The sequence below is a fragment of the Sceloporus undulatus genome, chromosome 5 (genome assembly GCF_019175285.1).
Source record: "Sceloporus undulatus isolate JIND9_A2432 ecotype Alabama chromosome 5, SceUnd_v1.1, whole genome shotgun sequence".
NCBI lineage: Eukaryota > Metazoa > Chordata > Lepidosauria > Squamata > Phrynosomatidae > Sceloporus > Sceloporus undulatus.
Genome location: NC_056526.1, coordinates 121,398,060 through 121,417,405, shown reverse-complemented (window position 1 = coordinate 121,417,405; position 19,346 = coordinate 121,398,060). Strand labels below are relative to the sequence as shown.

The window sequence follows — 19,346 nt, the reverse complement described above, 5'->3', positions numbered from 1 at the left end:
CCCTATGAACAGTGAACACTTTGGCCTTAAATTCAAAGTTACTTACATAACTAACATGATTTCAGATAAAGGTAAGGTGAAACTAGGGCTGAATCCACACTGCAGAAATAATCCAGTTTAACACCACTTTAACTGTCACGGCTCCATGCTATGGAATTCTGGGAACGGTAGCTTGTTGTGGCCCCAGAGCGGATTATTTCTGCAGTGTGTGTGCAGCCTAGGTTAAACGAATTTAATGCTACAGCCTTTAACTAGAATTTATTTCACTCTACTGATGTGTATCTGGCAGAACAGGGAATAAGGGAAACACTGAGGTGTTGAAGCATGAGAGGGATTTGACACCCTGTTTGCTTTTTTAAAAATGGCACAAGAGCTTTTCTTTGAAGAGAACATTAATGCCAAGTAAGCCTGTGCATAAATTCTCTTTGTCCTCTAAATAACATGATGAATGCCCGCCCAATGGTGTGTGTAGCCCGATGGACCTTGGGGGTTTCAATATTTCAAAGCAATTCAAGGGAAGCTCTCTTGAATGGACTAGCTTTCAGGGAGTGAGACACCAAAGGCTCATTGAATAGTATTGGTAGTATCATAGTATTTGTAGTCCAGATACATCCCACTGCAACACCTTGAATAAAACAGAGCAGAAAGGTGTCCTTCCTTACCTGCATTGCGCTCATAGTCCCCAATGAATCGTTTTGTGAGAAATCGCACCACCAGGGCTGGAATGAATACAGAAGAATGCAGGTTAGAGAGAGAGAAAGGGAAGGGAGAACTTTGAGCTTAGCATCTGAGGGCAACTCCAGTTTCCATCCATCTGCCCACAACCCAAAAGCAGAACATCTTAGTAAGAAGAGCTTCAACGGTCAGGTCAAGTTAGGGAAAGGCATCCTTTTTTCTTTTACATGCTATCCACAATATTTATGCAATGGGATTTCGTAGCACCTTCAAGACTAAGATGTAGCCATATTAAGTCTGTCGAATCAGTATGTAGACTGAAGCCTATGAAAGCTCATGCTGCCAACTTCTTTCTTTCAGTTAGTCACAAAGGTGCTTCAAGATCTCACTATGAGATCCCATTGCATATTGATATTCTAAATTAACATGGTTAGGTCTCTCTGTTCCCAATAATGGCATCCAATATAAAAAAAAATCTTGGGTACTGGACTCCAGAGGATTTAAGGCTCCAATCTAATCCTGAGTGCATTTACTCAGAAGTAAATCTCCCAAATGCCACACACACACACACACACACACCCCAAAGGACGGAACCATCCAAAGGCAAAGGTGTCACTGTCTCAGCCACCCATTATACTCTCTCTCTCTCTCTCTCTCTCTATATATATATATACTGTATATATATATATGGGTGACTGACATAGTAACACCTTTGCTTTTGGATGCTTCCGTATACCCAAACTTTGTTTCATCTACAAAATCATTAAAAAATACTGTATAAAAATGCCTTCAGGGTATGTGTATAAGGTGTACATGAAATGTACATGAATTTTGTGTTTGGACACAGGGCCCCCATCTGCAAGATCTCTCATTATGGACATATATGCAGATCCAAGTTTTCCAAAATCCAATAAATCAGTAAATAAATAAAAATCTTGACATTCAAACCATTTCTGGTCCCTTTGGATGAGGGTGATTCGACCTGTGTATATGCCCAATGTGGCGCAGTGGTCTGAGTGCTGGACTATGACTATGGAGAGCAGGTCTTGTAGTGCCTCTGAGACTCGCAGAAAGAAAGAAGTTGGCAGCTGGAGCTATACTAGCCTCATAGGGGCTATAAGATCTCTCTGTGTACTGATTCTATGGACTAACACTTCAGTCTACTTCTTGAGATGCATTAGACTGAAGCCTAAGAAAGCTCATACTGCCAACTTCTTTCTTTCAATGAGTCTCAAAGGTGCAACAAGATCTCTCCGTGTTATAAGAGGGACTTGACACTCCAATTTTGCTGAAGCCAGAATTCTACAGACTAACACTTCAGTCTACTTCCTCAGATGCATTAGACTGAAGTCTAGGAAAGCTCATGCTGCCAACGTCTTTTGGTCTCAAAGGTGCTACAAAGATCTCCCTACAGACCAACAGGGCTATATCTTTGAGTACTACCACTATGGAGAGCAGGGCTTGAATCCCAGCTAAGCCACGAAAAACCCCACTTGGGTGACACACTCTCAGCTTCACAGCAAGAGCAAACCTCCTCTCTGAACACATCTGGCCATGAAAACCCCTGTGACCAGTTTCACCTCATCGGTCCCACACAACTTGAAGGCAGACACACCCCACACACAAAAAGACCCATGCCCTACCTGGCAGCAAGTCAAACATCCCTTGCAGGTGGGGACCTGAGTCCAAACACAATATTGACTTATCTTTCATATACATCTTATATACATAGCCTGAAGGCATTTTCATAGTGCATGCATCTGCTGTCCGCATTGGGGAGATAACCCGGTTTGATACCGCTTTAAGTGCCCTGGATCAAGGTGGTGGAATTCTGGGCGCTGTAGTTGGTTGTGGCACCTCAGTGCTCAGAATTCCACCACCTTGAGCCAGGGCACTTGAAGCGGCATCAAACCGGTTTATCTCCCCAATGCGGACGCAGCTCTGAATGTGAATGGGTCCTTACCGGTCTTCCCGACCCCGCTGGCCCCGACGACTGCGATCTTGATGAGCCTGGCTCGCCCTCCTCCTCCTCCTTCTCCTGCTCCTTGGCTGGGGTCCTCTGCGATGGTGCCCATGCTCTGGATCAAGCGCATCGCAGCTGCAGAGGAAGGGAGCAGAGATGGAGCCACAGCCAGCACACAGAGAGAGATGGAGAGAGAGAGACAGAGAGAGGGATCTGGAGCTGCAAAAGCTCAGGAGGGGCTTTTCTTCTGCAGGGATCTCTCCCTTCTCCTCCTCCTCCTGGTCCCCTCAAGGCTCCACCCCGATGGAGAGACCAATGGGGAGATACACTGGCCATGGATGGCTGGACGCTGGGCTGGGCGTCAGAGCGCAGAGAGGAGGAGGAGGAGGAGGGAAAGGTCACTGGAGCAATTCATCAGCCTCACCATCCTCCTCCTCCTCCTCCTCCAAGGGGAGAAGCCATCATCATCATCATCATCCATGGGGAGAGGTTGGTAATAATAATAATGATAGTGATCATGATAATGACCCTCCTCCATAAGGAGAAGTAGATCATCATCATCATCCATAAGGAGATGTGGGTAATAATCATCATCATCATCATCATCATCATCATCCATGGGGAGAGGTGGATCACCATCATCATCATCCATAAGGAGATATGGGTAGTAATAATAATAATAATCCTCCATGGGAAGAGGTAGATCATCATCATCACCATCATCATTATCATCCATAAGGAGAGATTTATACCCAAGATTGCACTCTGAATCACACATGCCTGTTTTATTGCCAGAGGGGTAGCTGTATTATTCTGCAGAAAAACAACAACAAAGAACCAGGTGACACTTTACAAAGTAGCACAGTTTATTATGCCAGAACCTTGCATGGATCCAGGCATCTCTGGCCAGGTTTTATAAAACCTATGCCATCATTAATATAATATTAATTATAAAAAGGGGTGGCCAACTTCCATAAATTGGAGCTGGGTTGCCTTCTCCCCCCAAAACATAGCAGGCTGTTGGATGCAGCCACTGGGCTATAAGCAGCAAAACAGCACAACACAACTGTGTGTCAAGATGTGTGATTCTGCTTTGAAACGGGGCACTTGCTTCCTGTGTGCCTTATTTCCAAAGAAAATCGTGTTTTATTGTCCTGCTGCTGCAGTGGGGAATGTTGAGGTGCACTACTAATGCCAGATATTATAATAATAATAATAATAATAATAATAATAATAATAATAATAATAATAATAATAATAATAATAATAATAGGATTTATTTATATGCCGCCCAATCACTGGGAATCCGGGAAGGAGGCGAAAATAGATGGTCCCCTGCCCTCGGGTTAAAATATAAAAAGAACTGAAAACAAAGGGGGAGGGGGAGGGTGGGGGGGGGGGGATCAGGTCCAGCATTCTTCTCTCCCTCTGAGGCTGGACCAAGGCAGATGGACCAGAGGGAGGGCTCTTTTTCTTCTTAAGATTTACCTATAGAATTGTGAATTTGGTGGTTCAGGCCATGAATGGAGAGCTGCATGTGGCCTTAGGGGGCACATGTTGCCCATCCCTGGCTAGTAAAGGATCACAAGACTCTTTGTTGTTGCACCAGTTTTATATGAAAGTCTTATACTTAGGATACTTATCCCTGTCAAGAAAGTAGTCATTATGAATCATGGTCCAAAAGGGAATGTATGCATTTAAATCTTTCATTTTGGCTGTGTGATGAAAGCCACAAGAGTCAGTGTGGTGTATTGGTTTGAGTCTTGGACTACAACCTTGGGGACCAGGGTTTGATTCCTCACTCAGTCATGGAAAACCATTGGGTGACCTTAGATGAATTACATATTCTCAGTCCCAGAAAACCCTGGGATAGGTTTGCCTTAGGGTCACCATAAACTGGAAACAACCTGATGGCACACAACAACAACAACAACAACAACAATGAATTACACTCTTTAGATAGTGTATATGAATGTCTATCCAAAGAAATCAGTGGGCTGATGGTGGCTGTTTTGAGCACACTGTACCTTTGCACTGGATTCCCCTAGGTCAATGGATCTATCTCAGGACTGGTCTGTGGTAAAAACTGGTCCCACTGAGCCAGTCTTGTATAGTGGTTAGAACGTTGCCCTGGGATGTGGGAGATGCAAGTTCAACTCCCCATTGGGCCATGCTATTTGCTGCCTGACCTTGAGTCAGTCCCTCTTTTTCAAACTAACCTACTTCACAGATTCTGTACGATAAAAGTGAGGAAGAGAGCCATATTACTTTTATCTGTCTGAACAGCAGTGAATGAGAGACAATAAACCATATAAAGTCCAATTCTTGACCCAGAGCAGTTCATATCTGTTAAAGGCTAGTCTGTCTCAACCTGACATTGACTGCAACATAGAGATTGCATTTGCAATATCAGGATGGAGTGCTTTAGCTTTCATTATGGGCTTCCCAGTGGCATTTAGTTGTCCTGTGTTGGAAACAGGAGACTAAAATACATGGACCTAGTGTCTGATCCAGCATGGCTACCTGATGCTATGCAATGTTTGTAGGAGAGCTAAACCACTATGGATTGAATTCAATTTTACCCAAGTACCAATTTTACTTAAGTAGATCCACTGAAATCAATGGACCAGTCCTAACTAACCAAATTCTATTGATTTCAGCATTGTGAGGAAGTTACACTTTGGTCTACAATACCAGGAATTCCACAGTCAGCATGACTAACCTTGCTGGGGATTCTGGTAAGTATAGTCCAAGGGGTTATCTCTCCCAAGATTTGGATTTCAGTGGTCTACCGTACTTTAAAGTATGACTAAGTCTGGATCTATATGTGGTCATTGCACTCCTTTCTGTCAGCTTGTTTTACTCTCACATCATTTGTAAGACCCCATGTGTGTTTGGATAACAGTCTTGTTGTTTTTTATGCAGGGCTGCCTGAGCCTTCAAAAAGATTAGCAGGAGATCAAAGTGACAGTGTGGTTATTCAGAATCGCATCTCCCATCTATTGCTAGTGCTTTGCTGTTGAACTTTGATCATACATTTCGGCAGGCAAGCCATGTGAAGGGACCACGAGGATGTGCAGATGTGTTGGTCCTTCTAGTGTCTCACTGCTGCTCTTGGACTCCTCTGACAACCTTGCGTAATTCTTTATAAATAAACACCGGTAACAAAGTCTGAGGCTGCAGCAGCCAGACCACGTGCATGCATCTCAATTCTCTTTGCGTAGGCTGCTGTGGATCAGTTAAATGTGGAGTGAAGACCTCCGAGTGACTCCCATGTTTGCTGAAAGCTGCCTCATTCAAACAATTTCAGAACAAAAGAAGGAAGGGAGCCAAGAGTGTGTGTGTGTGGGGGGGAGAGATTAAATACAACGGGAAAACAAGTTTGCTTTGTACTGGGGAACATCAGCTGGCTGGCAGGGCACAAACGTATGTGCAAGATAGGATCTTCCTTATGAGAAGGGGGAAGAGAGGGGTTGGGAGCCATGCAAAGTAGACACACATAAAAAGCCAGTTAGCTTCTAGAGCAGTCCTAATAGCAGACTTTTTTCTTTTCTTTTTTCTTTCCACAAAAGAGGCCGACTAATGTTCTGCAGTTACATTAAGATTTTTATCGTTCTTTCATGCTCTGTGGTTCCTCCTCTTTCCAATTTTCCTTCTTATGTAACGCACACATGCTGGGCCAAGGAGTGGCAAAACAGTTGGTTTATTTTTTTTTGTCTTCCTGACTACTCAGAGCAGCCCATGTGCCCATCTTATTTATTTAAACTTCTATGCCGTCTTATCTTAGCAAGACCATGCTGCACATGTTTAAAAATCAGAATTCTTGAAAAACATACCTTCAGAGTACGTGGAAAGTCCCAAAGCACTATAAGGACTGCCAGAATTGGCTTTTTAAAAATTGAATTTATCTCATTCATCATCAACTTGCTCAGCATTACTGACAAAGCACATGCGCACACGCCCCAGTTTTATATTCCTCATTCTCCTATAGAAGAGAGATTAGGCTCATAGATAATGACTGGTTCAAGTTTCTAGCCTGAAATAATGAAGGCAGTGGTGGGTTAGTTGTGGTAGGAAAACACTTGCTTTAGCCACTCGTTGAGAACAAACCCTTATCATCTTACTCAACACCATCTGTTGTTCTGAGAAGACTTCTGCAAGCTGGCATTGATGTCCCATTTGACCTGGCATCTCACATAGGTTCAAGACCAGAGGAACAATGGAGGGAGTTGAGCCTAGAGAAAAGAAGACCTCGGGTGACAGGATATCTGTCTTCAAATATCTGAGGGGCTGTCAGCTGGAGGATGGTATGAGCTTGCTTTCTGCTGTTCCTAAGGGTAGGGCTTGAACCAGTGGATTCAAATTACAAGAAAGAAGATCCCACCTAAATGTTAGAAAAAACTTCCTGATAGTAAGAACTGTTAAACAATGGAAGAAACTCCCTTGGAAGCTTTGGAGTCTCATGCACAAGAGGTTGTTTTTTAAAAAAGCAGTTGATGCCCACCCTTCAGGGATAATTTAGCAGTGGGTTCCTCCCCTGAAAGTGGTATACTAGATGGCCCTTGGGATCTCCTCCAACTCTATTACAGTTGGCCCTTCACATATGTGGCTTTGACTTTTGCAGATTTGATTATTTGCAGTTTTGATTAATATGTTCTCTCTAGAAGTTTCTATGTCCTCCAGCGTAATGCTGCTGGTAGTTGACCATACAGTTGTTCTGAAGAATCTAGACGTTCCTAGAGAAAACATTTCTCTAGGCATTTGTAGCCCCTCCGGCATGTTTCTATGATCAACTTCTGGCAGATGTTGACCACAGAGTTGCACTGGAGGACCTGTAGATTCCAAGAAAGGTGTTCTCTTAGGGGCCATTCAGACTACCTTTTGTACCAAATTGTAACCTGGATTAAAAATGGGAAGTTCCCATTGGCACTGGTTTTAACACATCAGGATCAAGGTCTTGCACACCAGATCAAGGGCAAATCTCCCTTAGAGCGGATTTTCCAAAAGTGGATTATTTCCTGTTTCTTTTTGGAAAACCTGTTTCTTCCCCGCTGCCAACAAATGTGAACTTGGCCCTGGTCAAGATTGGGTCAAGTTCAGGGGAGGGATTTAGGTCAGAGGGTGGGCAGTGGGCAGAACATGTCTCCTCTCTCTCTCTCTCTCTCTCTTGGTAATTTTTATTTTTGACAGACTATGTGAATGCTTGTGCTGCTGGATGATACATATTGATAGAATGTGTGTGCTTGTGCTACATTTCCCTTTCGTTTGCTTGCTGCTGGCATGGCACGGCACTTTGCAAGTGGCATTTTTTAAATTTTATTTTTCTGTGTGTGTGTGTGACAGAATATGCAAATGCTTGTGCTACATATGTTTTCCTTTCAATCTGGCAAATTGATACAATGTGTGAATGCTTGTGCTACATATGTGTGAGAAAAGGAGGGAAAGCAAGAGGATGCAAAAGAAAAGAGAAGGAGATGGCATTCTGGGATGGGAAATGGAGGGAAAGCAAGAGGATGCAAAGGAAGAGAGAAGGAGATGGCATTTTGGGATGGGAAAAGGAAAGAAAGCCAGAGGATGCAAAGGAAGAGAGAAGGAAAGATTGCATTCTGCAATGGGAAAAGGAGAGAAAGCAAGAGGATGCAAAGGAAGCGAGAAGGAGAGATTGCATTCTGGGATAGGAAACGGAGGGAAAGCAAGAGGATGCAAAGGAGCAGAGATTTCGTTCTGGGATGGGAAACGGAGGGAAAGCAGAGGATGCCAAGGGGAGGGAATCTGAAACGACCTGAAGGCACAACACATGCACATACACACACAAGTTGACAGAATATGCAAATGCTGCTGCCAGTTTTTTTGTAAAACAGGAGGGGAGAAAGCACCCATTCCATTGGCCATTGGTTGTAGGACACTTTGTATTAAAACTTTCCCCAGTATTTAATACATGTATTTCAGTTAGATTCTTTTTTGATGAACCTTTGATGAAAGCAGAAGTTAATTTGATTGACCACAAAGGAAGCTCCATTTTAAAGCGGTACTGCAAATGTCAACTTCAGAGGGGCAAATTGCATCGATCAAGGTAAAAGGTAGTGGGAACTTCTTTCCGGGGAGATTCAGTACCGGCTCAGTGAATCTGGATCGGATCTACCAAGGGCAAATGAGCTAGTGGGAATGGGGCCTTAGGTTAAAAGAATAGGTTTTTTTTTAAATATAAAAAATTGTGGCTTTTCCACAGTCACAGAGGTCCTGCACTCCTAATACAATCTAATGTAGAGGGATCACTGTATTCTATCATTGGGTGGTTGCCTAGCCCATGCATCACCTCCTGAACCTGTTTCTTTCTCTGGCTGTCTCTTCACCTGCCCTCTCCAAGCAAATAACAAAATGCAGGTTTCTCCTCTAATGCTTGGGAAGTGGTGTGGGTTGGGACTAGATAAATTGGCAAAAGAATGAGCTGGGATAACAGTGGTGAAGAGAAAGTGGGTTCATTCGTGTGGGGGCAAGTGCTGCCCGCAACCTAGAATGAGCACTAAAATCTGTTGGAGGTAGGAACTGTATGGTGTGGTATGGGAGGAGGTCAATGAAGGAGGCAACACCATGAGTTACTGCGCCAGCTGACACCAACTCTGATGATGTCACTGACTGGCACAGCTGCTGGGCAAACAGAAGAGATAATTGAATCCTTTTCTTACTTGACCAGCAGCCACACGAGATCCCAAATGGCTGTCTGGAGGCTGCAGCACCACTACCTCAGCAGCAGCCATTGCTGGTGGGGGGCAGTACCTTCCATCTGATGTCTGGCACAGCTGCTCCCCTCAAGCAACCATGCCAGATCTCAAATAACCATATGGAGACCATGGCATTGCCCCTGTTTAGGGTCTTGCACAGCATGGAGCCAAGCGAGACTCTAAATGGCTGCCCAGAGGCCGTAGCACCGGCTCCCAGCAGTGGTTTTACCAGGCAGTGGCTGGCCGGGGGGGGGGGGGGGGGGGGAGAAGGGGGGGGGGGGGGGGGGGGGGGGGGGGGGGGGGGGGGGGGAGGTGAACAAGACATCAGGAGGGGGCAGAGTAGTCCACTGCTCCCCTGCACCAGGTGACATCAACCACAGTGATGCCACTGTTGACCAGTATACCCTAAATGCATCAGACCCCATCTGATCTTAGAAGCTAAGCAAGGTCAGCCCTAGTTAGTGCTTAGATAGGAGATTGCCAACAAATATCAGGTTCTGTAGACTATATTTCAGAGGAAGGAACTGGCAAAACCACCTCTATTCTTGCCTAAGAAAACCTTGTAAAATTCAGGGGGTCACTATAAGTTAACAGGTGACTTGAAGGCACATACACAGCCTACAATGGTTCAATAACCATTTTTGGTGGTAATGTCTCATTCTACTTTGCTGTGAGAATGGGAGCACAGTGGGCACAGTGTAGATGTGATCTCATTGCTTCTCCCTTGGTTTAGTACCCAAACAGGTTCAGCACCTTGGAGACCACCTTCAAAGATTGTTTTCAAGTCTTCAGTGGATTCACTGCCCAACTGACATGGAGGCCACCAGCCACCACAGCTAATCCCAGCCTAATGACCAGAAAAAGAACCTGCGTTGTGTATAAACAGGGCCTCAAAGCTGTCAAACAATAAGATGAAATCAGCAGGGAAGGCTGGCCCAGATATGTTGCTATATGATGTGGAACGTCCAAGTGCATCCTATCCTCACAAAGTCAAGGTGAATGTGACTGTGTGTCTTCCTTTCCTGAGAGCAATGTTCTGCTTGAAGAGTTGCACAATTTAAGAATAAGAGGGGTCCTTGAAGTTAGAATCAAACAACATTGGATAATGAACCCATGTCACCCGAATAACCCATCCACAGACAAGGGAGTAAATAGCAAGGCAGACACTGTCAGAAGCAGAAATCTGGTGTTTTACTGGGATGTTCTGTTTTTTCTAACACTTGACACTTAGTCTCACTGGCTACCCATAAGTAGAATGCAAAAGTGAGGAAACCATTCCAATGCAGAGATGTATTAGGAATTGGGCAGAACATACATTTGGCAAAATGCAATCCAGATGGCTCAAAGAAGCAAGCCATTCCAGAGCACACGCTACTACTGGAATGAAAACTAATACAATTCTCCAAGGCGATAAATCCATGTGAGTTCCTTCCAGGCTTCACAGATTTTTCTCCCAAAGTGGTACAACAGACATTTACTAAACAACATGCCTTCTTTGTATTGGCAGATTTAGTTATGAAAGCAGGTTGTCAGTCATTCTTCTTCTAGCCTCCTTGTTTCTCCTCATAATCTGTCTGATCCTTTGTGCTTTAAAACACAACTGCCAACTGCAGTAATGTTTGTACAATTTGTTTTTAAGCTAAGGCCAGCTCAGTTGCTTCAGCATTAGATAAGGTTTTTAAATTATTTGTATTCAACTTATATTGCTTTATTCCCCCATTATGAACTTTCCCCAAACAAAGTCATATGAGCTGGAATGCAGATACATGACAACAACAACAGCTTTTGAAATCTGAAGGTACATTTTGGACTCTGTGCCGACAATAGAAAGCCGCAAATAACAATATATTCTTCATTCTTTGAATGTGTGCCCAGAGAACTATTATTTGCATAATTGCCTATATATAATTCAAATCAAAATCATCCTGTTTTACAAACAAAAAAATGAAAAAAAGTGGCTCAATTACTGTACACAACATACCAGTATCAAGCCAGTGTGCTGCACATGACTGTATTCAGAAATTATAAATTCAATATGAATGTTGAGAGTACATTGTGTCAAGAGTGTTTGTATTCTATAATACCTTCTGCAATTATGATGCAATGGTCCATTGTAGAGAGGTTTTTTTGGGGGGGAAATAGGGTAAAAACATGAGTCACATAGTCTCTTAACAGCTTGAAAAGAAACCCTCTTTTTTCCTATATAAAGAACAGAGCATGTCCAAAAATAGAAGTAACACTTAAAAGAATCTTTCTTCTGGAGGAACTGAGAATTCCAGGCACCAAAACCAAAAAGGTTGGAATGCAGGGTCATCTCTGCAAAGTGTACGGTGTGAAAGCACATTTCATCTGGAATGTAATTCTAGGCATTCTCAAACACAACCTAAGGCTGCAATCGGCTTCACACTTACCTAGCAGTAAATCCCATTGAACTTAATGAGTCCTAGTCCTTAGTGGTTATGCACTGGATTTCATTAGCATTGCGTCAAATTATACTCTCCTGTTTTGCTAGTTTTGCTCTCTCCACACTTCTTGTAGTGGTTTTATCTTTTTTCATTATGCCAAGAATTCACAGATTTGTGCTGCACTGACAGAAACAGAATAGAACGCTAATCATTAATATGCAGGCCTTTCAAGTCGAGAGAGAAACAAGCTGGCTTAGTTACATTTGAATGTAGATATAAAGGAAACAGTTGAGTTGGCACTTTTCACCATGTGGTTTTGCAGCCTGAATTCTACGCATGTGCATTTCTCACTCTGCAATGCCTGTGGCAGCTTTGTTTTTAACAAATTTCAAGACACCGCAAAATGAACTACAACGTTTAATGAATTAAGGGACTGCCATTTTGTGGATGGCAAAATCCAAGTAATGACTGACATCATTCACCCAAGACTTTCAAGGATGCTCAATCCAAGGAGGAGCAAAATGTGGAGTTCTTGCATATTGATAAGCTGGAGGGTATATTTTTCTTGGCAAGTTATTTTTTAAAAGTAGTTAGTAACTGTATGTTTTCCCAAAAGGAATATTTTCTTGTTTCTCAGAAATAACCAAATAGTTGCCTTTCAAGACCAAAACACACTGCAGAAATAATCCAGTTTGAGGCTGTTTTAACTGTCCTGGCTCAATGCTAGGGAATTCTGGCAACTGTAGTTTTGTGAGACATTTAGCCTTCTCTGTCAGAGAGCTCTGGTACCACAATAAACTACATTTCCCAGGATTCACTAGCATTGAGTCAGGGCAGTTAAAGCAGTCTCAAACTGGATTATTTCTGCAGTGTTTTGGACCCTGGATACTTTTTTAAAGATGCTACAACCCACTGGTCTATAACTGGGATCCTGGGATTTATGACACCAGAACTCACCAAACTACAAATCCCAGGCATCCATAACATTGAGCCATGGTGTCAAACTGTGTTAATTCTGAAATGTAGATGCAGCCTCAAGTAGTCTCAGAGGTCCTGCAAGAAAGACCCCTTTGCCTTCTAATGGATTTAAGATGACTTTGGCAAATGTATGCATTCCACTCTAGAATCAGAGCAGGGAGCAATCTAAAATTAAAACATTAAACAACATTATCAAGGTACAGAACATTATCAGGATAGAATCTGACTTGCTACATGCAGTGAGTTCCTGGATGAAGGGCAGCAGATCTATAATCTGAGGAATGAATATCTGACACTTCTAGTATTCATAGGTTAGAGCTGAATGAAATCAAGATGTTTACTCCAGTAATGACAAACTCTTAAATGAGACCATACAGTCTTGCCTTTCACGGGACTTTCCTTTCCTTTCAGTGAAGGGAGCAGCATCCTACACTTAGAAGAGTGTGCATATTCTGCTGCCTCCATCATTGGGATGAATAAAGATATTCGTTAGTCCAGGTTAGAAATACACTAGGGACCATTTTGGGACAGTGCTGAACCATGTCACTAGCACACCTCTGCTTCCCTTTAGATCAGTGGTTTATAATCTCTTGTTGGATTTCAACTCTTAGAAGCCCAGCAAGCACGTATAACAGGGATTATGGGAATTGTAAGCCAACACCATCTGGGGACCTTAAATCAGGAATTTCCTGCCTTAGATTCTTGTAAGGGGAATCTGGGAATTTAGGAATAATCTTGGAAATTATTATACAATTCCAAAATGATTGCAAAAGTATCAGCATCCATGTTCCAGACCAAAACTATCCTTTGAAATTTGGAGCCATAGTAAATACTATAGAAAGCTGCTTCGTATTGCCTGGCAGTGGTTCCCCCACAGTTTCAAATGGGGTCCCTTTTAACTTGGGTCCTGCCTTTTCTCATGACTGAGGACCCTGGGTTTCCACCACTCCTGTTGGGCTCCCATTGCTATCACTCTCAGCCACTTTGGCTGAAAGTGAGGAATCATGGGTGTTGGAGTCTTACAAAATCTTGAAGGATGCAAATTCACCATCCCTGCTTCAGGTTAGGATACCAAAGATTGACCCTGACACCTTTTGCATACAAAGAATGTGTTCTCCCACTGAGCTACAGCCCTTTCCTTTCTCAATGAACCATCTTGAACAATGCTTGGGTAATGGGGACTATTTCTGGCAGGCATAAGATTTATATGATTTTTGTCCTCTGATGTATATAATTTGAATTAATAGGAAAACTGGATTTGTTTAATGGATTTAAAAATAAATACATCCTGATATTTGTCATTGTGCTGTGAGATATACATCATCTTTTCCCCTATATCAGAGTGGTAAAACTTCTAAGGTAAGAGCAGGCAATCTATGACTCACCAGAAGTTACTGGAATATAACTCCCATCAGTCTTGGCCAGCATAACCATGGGTGAGGGATGGTAGAAGTTGCAATATAACAACATCCAGATATACAGTATACAAGTTGCACACCTTTGATCAAGGGTCACTGTGTTCACTTTATGTTTCCAAAAACGGTTTAGGTTTCCAAATTATTGCTTATAGCTGAGGGACGTAGTGATTCTATCAGTTCTCTCTTCATAGTCTACCCATCTCCTTCACTGACAAATGACAGGACTTTGTATAAAGCAGAAAGAATTTGAGACTTACACAGTTCTAGACAGTAATATATTTCAAATGGATTTAAATATGTTTTCATTAAGGTGGCTATTTTAATCCACTAGCCTGAATAATCAGTTAGTGTCCTGCTATGATTCCAAGTGAGCTGCAACTTTAAAGTACTGGAATTCACTGCTATTAAATATGCAGGAAGTTGAAAATCTTATGAGCTTATGTGGCAGGAATGTGTATGATATCAAGGAATTCTAATTATAATGTTCACAAATGTGTTAGCAAGTAATATGTTGTCCATTTTCCACACCTCAACTGTGTAAGTTAAGCATTTAGGCCTAACTTCAGCTGTAAGCCAACTAGAGTGGACCTGTGGGATCAATGGGAACTTGGTAAGTTAACCTGTATAAATTCCAGTAGATTTTACAACTGAATTTAAGTTCTACTTCTTCAACATTCTTCTTGCTGAATTATCTTGCTGAAGTATGTTTATGCATGAAAGTAAAGGGTAGATCAGTGGAGAAAAATATAGCTCACTCCATATTTCTTAGATAATGAACCTCGATTTCAGCTGATTCACTGCCTTTAGAGTCAACCAGTTTCTTCCTGGAAGGTATCTTAAATGGCTGAGACATCATATTACTGATAATTGGATTTCAAAATGGCTACAGTCAAAAATATTTGCATTAATATTGCACCATGCATAAAACATGAGGAAGCAGTTAGGAGTACTTTTTTTTTTTTTGCTTTCATCTGAATGGCAGCTGCTCTTTCAGCAACTTTCAGGGGCTGAACTTTCAGGGAAAACAGTATGCAGGCATTGTGTTCTCTACTCTTCTACATGAACAAGGAAGGGGTCCAAGTTACAGTTTGTTCTTCTTTGTGTTTTTAGGCCAACTGAAGCACACATTGTCCAAAACAGGATAGGGAAAGATCCTAAACCTTAAAGATAAAATGAATCCACTAACATATTATGATGCAATAAAATAACAGAGGATGCTAACTTTCAAATGCAATTACAGTATTGTTACACCATTGTTCGGAAATCAGGAATTGCTCAAAAATGCTGGTGGAATTTTCCAAAGCAAAAATCGTAATAATTTATCTGGTTGTTTGATACTATGTTCCGATGCCAAATGAGGAAGTGCTGTTTTGAGTTATATATTAAGCAAGAAAGGTTTATTTTTACATCTGGTAAATTCACAGCCAAATCATATCTGATGTCTTGGGAAGTTTCCTCACTTTGGAACAGACTGTTCTTTAGCCGCCAGAAAATTTCAGATGAAGAAATACAGTATATTTATCTATCATCTCTTGTTTTCTAGGGAAAACATGGGGAGGAAACCCCCAACTGTCCACCTCAAAATGTGACATCATTTATTTATTTTTTTGGTGTTGTTGTAATTTTGGGTTGGTATCGAATTGCATTTGGAAAGACTAACCCTAAAATTGCTGGTGAGTTTTTAACGGACTTTACAGTTTAGGGTAGTCATGGAATTACAATTCTAGAGATCAGGACTCAATTTTCCGCTTGGGCATGAAAACCATTGAGTGATCTTAGGTGAGTCACACCTAGCCCCAGAAAATGCAGTGATAGGTTCACCTTGTTGTTGACTATCTTCAAGTCAAAGTGGACTCATGGTGACCCTGTGAATGAGACACCTCCAAAGCCCCATATTCTCAACCTCTCTGCTCAGATCCTAAAGGTTCATGCCAGTGATCTCTCTGATCAAGTCTAGCCATCTGGCCTACAGCCTTCCTTTCTTTCTATTGCTTTATATCTTTCCTTGGATTATTTTCTTTTCTAATGTGTCATGCCTTCTCATGTGTGGCCAAAGTACAACAGCCTCCATTTGGTCATCTTGCTTGGTGGGGACAAGCAGGGAAGCACCAATATTACCTGAGGGAACAGCCAACTTGTTCAGAGTAAGCACCAGCTGCTTTGTGGAGGCATACCCTGCAGCTTCTATATTAAGAGCAAAAGCCCAAGGCAGCAGCCAAAGGGTAGTGCCCATTCAGTGCCTGGATGGTGTTTTACGGTAGCTGCAAGGCTCAAAGTACTAAGTGATGGGAGTGGCTAGTTGAGAGTTTAAGTTACGTCTTGTGCCACGTTGTATTGTATTGTTCTTGTTGTATTGTATTGTTATATGTTGAAATCCCATTTGTACATTATAAAATGTTTTATATGACTGGATACATACATGTAAATAATATTTATAATACTAGTAAATAGGTGTCAGTGAAAGTGGCAGCTGTAAGACTGGGTAGTGCACAGCCCGAACCATCTAGTTGGCTATAAGGCATCACCTCAGTGAGAGTAAGATTATGCTGGACTAGTTGTATTAACCCAGTATGTACAAACTGAGAACCATTGTCTAATGGTTTTTAGAGCTGTGTTAATGTGTTTTAATTTTATAGTTTGTAATTATTAACTTTAAAGTATAATGTTGTATAAAGTATAATATTGACTTTAAAGTATAATGCATAATGCATAATGGAAATGGAGCAGCAATTCAAGTTGTCCCGGGCAGAGGGAGATATGCCAATGGTAGGGTGAGATGCTGTTACAAATGAAGGACAGAAAGAAAGTTAACATCTGTCTTACCTTCCAGTCACCCTGTCATCCTTAGGAGCCTGGAGAGTGAGCCAAGCCACCCACAAAACCTCACCTTGGTCCTTTGTAATGCCAGGTCAGTTAAAAAGAAAATGTTATATAATTGATGCTGTCCTTAAGGATGAGGAAACTGGCATGTTTCATAGAAACTTGGCTAGGAGATGATAGTGGCCCGACATGGGCAGAGACTCTCCTGGCCAGTTGCCCGTATTTTCCGGTGTATAAGACGACTGGATATATAAGATGACCTCCAACTTTTCCAGTTAAAATGTATAGTTTAGGATATACTTGCCATATAAGACTACCCCTCTTCCAACACACACCAAATAAAAATTTAAAAAGAGAGATTTGATTTCAACATGGTAATTTTAATTCAAATGCTTATGACATGCAGGTACTTAGCAGGAAAGCTTGTTGTATACAAAGCCTGCTTGGATTGCTCAGCTCTCTCTGCCTGCTCAGCCCTCCCTGTCTCCACGACTATCAGAGCAGTAGTGCAAACACAGCTCTTTTTTCCATACCCCGGGTGTCCCGGATGCCTACAGCTTGCTCCACCCTTCACTTACACTTTCCTGGTGAGGCGCCCCCTCACCTCGTCATTGGGACCGTGTTAAGTCACTTCCTTCCACAAATCCTGGTGAGTGGATTTTTTCTACCGTACTTGTACAGCGCTGCCCTTGCTGCTTTCATACATATGGTGGGGATGCGGCTGCGGCTATTTTTTAGCTCCCCCCACCATATGCGGCAACCGCAGATTCTCCAGTCCGGCTCAGAAGTTTCATCACTCGCCTTATAAGACAACATCTGGCGTATAAGATGACCCCGAATTTTGAGAAGATTTTTCTGGGTTAAAAAGTAGCCTTATATGCCAGAAAATACAGTATTGTGTTAGTGAGCAGGTGAGAGAAAAGTGGGGGGGGGGGGAGCTGTGGTCTACAAAGACCGAAATTAGCCCCAATGTGATAAACTTCATAGGGTTCCCTTGGCAAAATTTATTCAGAGAAGTTTTACCATAGCTTTCCTTTCAGGCTTAGAAAGTGTGAATTGCTCAAGTGGGGATTTGAACCCTAACTTCCAAGCATCCTAATCCAGCACTCAGACCACTACACTATGCTGGCTCGCAACTCACCAAATCTATACACTAGCAAATTGAATGAACAATTAAATATTTGTATTTATTTAAAGAAACATGAAAAAAACACAAATCATTTTTTCTCTTTGAAAAATTTGGCATTCTTCTTGACCTTTTCTTGAACCGTTATGCTGTAGTTTTAAAAAAGTTTATGTACTTTATCACACCAGATGGTCATAAAAACCTACTCTTGACAAATTCATCACACATGCCCTGTGAAAGATTGTGCAATCACGTTTTGAATCTCTGATTGCTCAGTGGAATTTAAAATGGTACTCTTTCTCTGGGTTTGGCACTGCATGAGTCTCTCCATCCCTTGACCTATGAAGCCAAGTTTAAATCATGATCCTTTGCTACCAAAAAATCCAGTCTTCTTCTTTTTCTTCCTTGAGTCAGTGAAATGGGGAGGATGGCACATGGAAAGACACCAAACATGGCAGGTGAGCTGTGAGTGGCGTGATAGACCACACACTTTGCTAGAATTTGGGAAGGTTACTTTTATTGATGACAATCTCCTGAATACCCCAAGGAAGCATGGGTGCCATGATGGCTACAGAATTTTTGGATGTTTTTTTCTTTTCTTTTTAAATAATTTTTCTAACTTCTGTATTTGCTTAATGATTCTATCCTTCTAGCCATCACTGGCTTGTTTTTGAAGATCCCTTATAATTTCTTTACAAATCACTAAAAGCTGAATTATTTCTAGAAATATGAGCCTGCTATGTTAATCCTAAATTACTCCCTCGAACAGTCAGCAGTGTTATGATTTTTCTGAATAGGAGAGCCATTGGAATATCTTAAGGGGTACATTCCGAATCAGAGTTAACATTCCAGGAAGGCCTTCTTATAGTTTCCAAATGGCCTTTGTTTGCCTGCCAAGTTTGTCTGCCTTGTACTGTTCTGCAGCCCTCTGGGAAGAAAGACCAGACATAACTGGAATCCCTTGGAGGGGCAGAACTAATGGATGGATTTCAGAGCTAAAAAAACATTCAGGAAGAGAGGGAGCATAAATAAAGGTAGTTCTAAAGCAGAACGTTTCAAATTGTTTTGGCAGGCAAAGGGAACATGGAAAAATGTCTTGGAGTTGCATGTTGGGCGTTTTCAAGAACTGACATTTATTTTCCCAGCAGCCCACAATGAGATTAGTAAAATGCAACGAGAAGTTCAAAACAATTTTGATGATCATGATGATGATATGAAAACAGATTGGACTGTTATACA

General features: G+C 42.0%; 1 protein-coding gene and 1 long non-coding RNA gene across 3 annotated transcripts in view; one reads left to right on the top strand and one right to left on the bottom strand.

The window, feature by feature from the left end:
• The window catches only part of RASL11B (RAS like family 11 member B), a 6,519-nt gene extending 3,666 nt beyond the window's left edge, over positions 1 to 2,853 (bottom strand). Inside the window, exons 1-2 of the mRNA XM_042468063.1 lie at positions 2,639 to 2,853; positions 663 to 719 (exon numbers count right to left, since the gene is read on the bottom strand). Coding sequence (XP_042323997.1) covers positions 663 to 719; positions 2,639 to 2,768 — 187 coding nt within the window. The 5' untranslated portion in view covers positions 2,769 to 2,853. The remainder of the gene's footprint in view (positions 1 to 662; positions 720 to 2,638) is intronic.
• Positions 2,854 to 3,086: 233 nt separating this feature from the next.
• Positions 3,087 to 11,277, top strand: LOC121931545. 2 transcript variants are annotated; one of them, XR_006104165.1, is made up of 3 exons: positions 3,087 to 3,127; positions 5,299 to 5,376; positions 10,094 to 11,277. It is a non-coding gene; the product is annotated as an uncharacterized LOC121931545 (long non-coding RNA). The 2 variants fall into 2 exon arrangements; XR_006104164.1 differs by lacking the exon at positions 10,094 to 11,277 and adding an exon at positions 5,564 to 5,919.
• Positions 11,278 to 19,346: the final 8,069 nt, after the last annotated feature.